Genomic DNA, 5,698 nt, shown 5'->3' with positions numbered 1-5,698 from the left:
CAGTATTCTCAATGGTCATAATGTGGTACACTAGTGTAAAATTCTGCTTAAAATATGGCATTAGTAGATGAAACAAAAATATATAAGAAATGGGAGCAGGCATTATGCTTTTCTAAGTCATGATTTGATACACTACAATTTTCAGTTGAAAGTGGGGATAATTTAAAGTGGGAATGTTCCTAAATGTTCTTAAGACTTCTGGTGGTGCTGTGGCAGTTTATTGGAAAACTTGAAACCAAAATAGTGACATTTTAGCTGTTGTGTTGAGAGTTCAATCTGTGGTGCCTGCTGGGACATTTGGTAATGACTGCTTTGAAAAAATATTTGAAACTGAGATCTAGCAATTTAATTTCAGGATTTACAGTAAGCTTGGAAAAAATCTCCCTCTGCAAATTGCTGCCATCAACAAGGCATTGACCTTCTTGGACTGTCAGTGTGAAAGTCATCTCTTCTGAAACTGGTGAGCAGACTTGTGTGTACATATATTTTTAGTCTCACATTTTATTTTGTAATCTTATTGTCTATTCATACAGGTGTCTAACTCATTTGGCAAGAAAAATCAGTGACTATCAAAGTATTTATTTCTCTCCAAGTAGGGCACAGGGAAAATGTGCATTGTCAAGTCCAAATGCAGACTGAATAGGTGTGACCAGGGGAAGCCTGGATGAGAGCAGAGCTGCATATGCTGACTAACAATCTGGATTCTCTGGATGTTTGAGAGTCTCGACAACATTATTCCTGTTTTACATTCAATGTTTGTTGTTGTTTTTTTTTTTTTTTCTGTAGACACATCTGTGGTAGTAAGACAGTTTGAGAGACAAAAATCAAAACCATGCTCTCCTTTGGCTTTTTTCCCCCCATGCTCTTTAATTGCTGCTGTAACCTCAAGCATCATGAACCTTTTAGAGACTATGGGCTACAGGATTGTCAGGCAGGGTGATCTCATTGTGTAGCTGATTCTAAGCAGTTGCACCCACATTCCAATCAATGACTTTCTCCAAACTCCTCTCCCACTGCTGCAGGGACTACTCAGAGCTGGGGGAGGCAGCAGAGTCCACATCCTCTGTGTCATGTTCGTGTAGGGGCACTGCTTGCCCACCTTTAACACGTTTCCACTTCATCCTTCTGTTTTGAAACCATACTTTGACCTGGGTGATAAAGAGAAAGTAATTACTTGTTGCCTCAACCTGAGCTGTATAAGCAGAGCTATGCATATGTGTGTAGGCAGATGATTTGTGGAATTCTGTAAGAAAAGGTGAACAGAGTTTGTCTAATCCATCTCTCTAACACAGAGTGGAACAATTCTTTCTAAAATGTTCCACACAGATGTTCCTCTGAAACCCTCAAAGGTGGTACACATACTTTGCCTAGAATCTGTCTTCATCTGTCAAATAAAGCACAATGACTCTCATGTATTTTTAATATCTAGGCCATCCAATCTAATGCTTCAGGAATTTTAATTTGCCTCACATAATAATGCAATTCTTCTGCTGTCCACGCAGCCTTGATAAGGAAACCTGGACTGAGATGACAATGAGAGAACAGAAACACTTGTCTCCACAAAACTCTGTATAATTGTCTTTCCTTACCACCTCAAAATACCACCTGATCCAGGAAGAATGCATGTATCAAATATTCATTTTAATAATTTCCTGTTAGTCAAAGTCTAAGGTGATATCCATATTGCATATGTAAACCTTGATATATCAATATGCACCAATGCATGGTGGTAAGCAAGAACTCAGTAAAGACCAGTTATTACCAGGTCTATCTTTAGTTGAGAGAAACATAATTAAATTATTAACTACTTACAGAAATGTGTAATGAAGGTGTTTGAAAGAATGTGGAGGCTTTGTTTTAAAATACCTCTGTGCCATTGCAAAAGCAGACCCCTGAGTAACAAATCTGGGGTTTGGCATTAGGGAGAGGTTGTGGGGGAGGGAGAAGGAGCAGGGGAGGGTTTGGGAAGTACTTGTCTTTCGGTGAGATCCAGGTTCACAGCGATCTCGTATCTCCTGAGCCTCGTCAAGTAGTTGTGGTGGGCAAATTCAGCTTCCAGCTCCCGCAGCTGCTCCTTGGTGAAAGCTGTCCTTTCCTTGCGTGATTTGCTGCTGGTTTCTGCCTTATTGCTTGAGTTCTGGCTCTCTAAGAGGCAAGCACACTGGTGTGATTTGTGCTTATGCTGATGCGTGTCAACGTGTGCAGTTGCAGAGATCTAAACAGCTCCTTGAAGTGCTCAGTGGAAGCTTTAAGATGCTTCTTTATGCCCCCTCGAGCTCAGCATGACTGAGTGGTGCTGCCAGCCTTGGTTTTGAGAGCACAGATTTGGGACAGCTCAGTCAGGATGGGGACTGGTGTCAGAACTGCCTGGGTCTGCACAGGCACAAAACAGGAGCTGTGGGAAAGAAGCTCTCATTCCTTGCTGCCACTGTATCAAAAGTTTCCTTCCCCACATTTTTACTTTTATGCCTTATACACACATTTTCACCCTGCCCTGATCTACCATGCAGCAGGCAGCCAAATGCATGCAGCATGCAGGATGTCAGGAGTGCAGGGAGCCCAGCTTTGGTGCAGGACATGAGAACAAATCACTCAGTGAGCACCCTCAGCTGTGGAGCATGGCCTGGAAATACCAGGGATGGGAGCAGTAAAACAAGCAAAAGCAGAGAAACAGTGGGTTTTGCCCAGAGCACCCTGGTTTTTAACTTTTTCTAATTCTTGCTGAATGAAAACTACAAGCAGATCTGGTGTCTGTGTACATGACAGAATCATCCTTGTAATTGTGCTGTCCTGAAAAACCTGTTTGCTATTCCTGTACATTTCTGCAATGTAGTCAAGAGTTGTATTTCAAAGCCAAATTTCAAGCCATAGCCAAAGTGATGCTGTACCAATTATGATAATAAGGAAACACAAACTGACTTTGCCTGAGACTGTGGCATCCCTTTTTTCATTTTTAAAAATCTTTTCCTTTTCCTTTTCTTTTTTTGTTTCCTTTTTCTTTTTATTCTTTTTATTTTGTTTTCTTTTCTCCTGCATTTTTAAAATTGGTGCTCAAAGAATCTCCAAGCAATGCAAGGAAAAAATGCATTTCTTTTAGTGAGCAAAGTTCAAACTGCCAGTGTTTCAGGGAGTCAGTTTTGTGAGTTCTTTGACTCTTTCTCCCCTCTTGCTCCTCCTGCTAGATTCCCTGAACTAAACATGGTAGTAGTGTTTTTTTATGCTGAGAATTAGTTACTTAATTTTTGTGTGTGACCAGTACACAACGCAGCTCTGTGTGTCCTAGAATAATATTTCTACGCAGAAATGATAAGCAAAATGGTAACAATATGAGCACAATGTGCAGCTTCATCTTCTAGGTGTCATTTTGGTGGCCAAAGTAGTAAAACTGGAGAAATCTGTGAGGTTTTGTGACTGATCTGACCTTATCTGTGCCCATCAGAAAAGGAGAAACCAAACACAGGTCTGGTAATGCACAAGGGAGCAGCGTGGCACACGCTGCACTGGACTGCTTTCCACTCCCAGGGAATTAGTCTGGTTTGTTCCATGCTGCTTTTGCTGCTTCAGAAACCCACAAAAAGAGATGGGGAACGTACAGGAACAAAACTTGACAAGTTTCTGCCCATGTTTTTGCCCTCGGTTGAACAATCCCCTTTGTACTGCACAGACACACTATCACATTTCACAAGTGTGACTTGGGAGGGAGCAGGGGGAAGCAGGATTTGAAGTGTGCATCTCTTGCTGGGAACTTTGCCACCAGCTCCTGGGAGCCTTGAACTCAAAGCCTCCCCTGGGGTGTCTGCTGCCCTCAGGGACACGTGGAGGGTGCAGCAGCTCTCCAAGCCTTCAGCACACGGCAGAAACTATGAACAAGCGGCCAGTGCAAAGTACATGGGAGCTCAGCACAGCCCCGGGGGACAGATTCCCTTTCCAAGGGGCAGTTCCACCAGTCTGCATCCCCAATTATGAAAGTATTGATTTTTACACTGTAGAAAGAATTTTTTTGCTAGCTGGGATGACACAATGAAAACCATGTACATTTTCTGCGTTGTTGGGCATTTTACTAATGGGCAAACTTTTAGAACCTCCTGTTCTGAGGTTAAAATATTTGACATTTAGTGAGACCGAACAGAATTTATATTTAAAGGAAGACTTTGCCTCTTGTACTTCTTACCATAAACTGAGATGTCAAATTCCTAATATGACATTCCCTACCAGCACAGGCAGCTCAAGGTGAGGGATCCTTGCTCTCTGCCATTCTCTTTTGCTCAGACAAATGGCAGGTGTGAAGGTATAACTCCACATCCTAGGACTTTCAGTTCTGTGTGCACATGCCGTGTGACTCCTGCTCAGTTACAGCAAATGTGCATTGTGCTGGTGAGTAAAACACCTAGTTCAGTACCCGAGATCTGCAGGAGTGAAATACAAAGGCCAGAAAAAGAAGAATAAGAATAAGAATAAGAATAAGAATAAGAATAAGAATAAGAATAAGAATAAGAATAAGAATAAGAGTAAGAATCAGAATAGGAGTAATAGTAAGAGTAAGAATAAGAATAAGACAGTAACAGTGCTGTTACCATCTAAAGTTTCCCCAGTCAAATATTATGAAATGTTTTGCTCAGCAGCTTTCTTTCTTAAGTCCCAGTCTCACCAGGTGTTCTCACTCCATCTCCTGCACTCTACCACAACCCTGATTTCATATCACCTACCTGAGCTTTCCTTTTTCCTTCTGGATGGCTTTTTCTCAGAGTCGCTTGTAGGATTTGCTGCTGCCTCATCATCTTCCTCCACAGCCACAGGCAGACTCACTAGGCTGGGGCTGCTGCCCTCTGCCTCTCCAGAAGCCAAGGCCAGTCCTGCCTTTCCTCCTCCTGTGGCCTCGGGTGCTGCCAGGTGCCACTCGGGCTGCTGGAATGAGGGGTGCTGCTCCTGGGGGAAGCTGTGCGGAGCTGTCACCAGGCAGGAGGCTGAGAAATCGGAGTAAGCAGCAAAATCTGCTTTTTGCTGGAAGGAGAACGGTGCTGCTGGATAGGGGCTGAGCCCTGGAGCTGCGCTCAGGTCAGTGTGGGAGCTCCTCACACAGCCCCAGAGCAGGGTGGGGGGCTGCGGGCTGCGCATGCAGCTGCTGCTGCTGGGATCCATCTGCTCCCACTCCTGTCCACACCTCGGGGCTCCTGCCTGCTGTGATCAGCCTCCAGAGGCAGAAGAGAAGCAGAGGGAAACTCTTCCGAATTTTATAGATCACCTCCCTAAACAACAGTTTGCTTGTGGGTTTGATGCTGCTGCAGGTTTGCTGCTTTAGCAACTCTGGTTCTAAAGGTCTTCATTGCCCTGACTGGGGCAACCAGAATTATGCCATGAGCTGCTTCCTTGTGAAGTGCTGGGCATGAGGGAAACACTTTTTAAATACTGTGCTGGGGGGACAGTGACAAGTTTGTGAAGTGAAATGTGAGCGAGGGGAGGGAGGGGTTAACACACATACCCTCAGCCCCTCCAACCAAAGCAAAGCAGGCAGCTATTAATCATCTGAAACCTTATATGCACATCTAATGGGATTTGCAGATGGAGCCTTTTAAAGAAACAATGTCTGTATTTTTTTTTTCAAGGAAAAGAGCAGCACACAAAAAAAAGTCTTTAATGTTTCCTTGTAACACTATGAAGTTATTTTTATTGCACTGTTAACAAAATTCTCTGTCTTGGG

The 5,698-nt window shown here is 43.5% G+C and overlaps 1 protein-coding gene across 1 annotated transcript; it reads right to left on the bottom strand.

Annotated features, from left to right (window-relative positions):
- Positions 1 to 765: 765 nt before the first annotated feature.
- On the bottom strand, positions 766 to 5,371 carry MEOX1 (mesenchyme homeobox 1). The gene is made up of 3 exons (XM_002198520.7): positions 4,707 to 5,371; positions 1,973 to 2,145; positions 766 to 1,148 (listed from the first exon to the last, which is right to left on the bottom strand). Exons 1-3 carry the CDS (start codon positions 5,137 to 5,139, stop codon positions 1,026 to 1,028), a joined length of 729 nt encoding a protein of 242 aa, XP_002198556.4. The 5' UTR covers positions 5,140 to 5,371; the 3' UTR covers positions 766 to 1,025.
- Between the last annotated feature and the right edge of the window lie 327 nt (positions 5,372 to 5,698).

This window comes from Taeniopygia guttata, chromosome 27 (assembly GCF_048771995.1).
Source record: "Taeniopygia guttata chromosome 27, bTaeGut7.mat, whole genome shotgun sequence".
NCBI lineage: Eukaryota > Metazoa > Chordata > Aves > Passeriformes > Estrildidae > Taeniopygia > Taeniopygia guttata.
The sequence above is the reverse complement of the archived record's forward strand: the minus strand, read 5'-3'. Positions and strand labels throughout refer to the sequence as shown.

Coding starts and splice junctions, on each gene's coding strand:
- MEOX1 (XM_002198520.7), bottom strand. CDS start 5,139: ATGGATCCCAGCAGCAGCAGCTGCATGCGCAGCCCGCAGCCCCCCACC. Junction 2,146..4,706: donor AAGGAAAAAGGAAAGCTCAG/GTAGGTGATATG, acceptor CTTGCCTCTTAG/AGAGCCAGAACTCAAGCAAT. Junction 1,149..1,972: donor TGGATCTCACCGAAAGACAA/GTACTTCCCAAA, acceptor TTTATCACCCAG/GTCAAAGTATGGTTTCAAAA.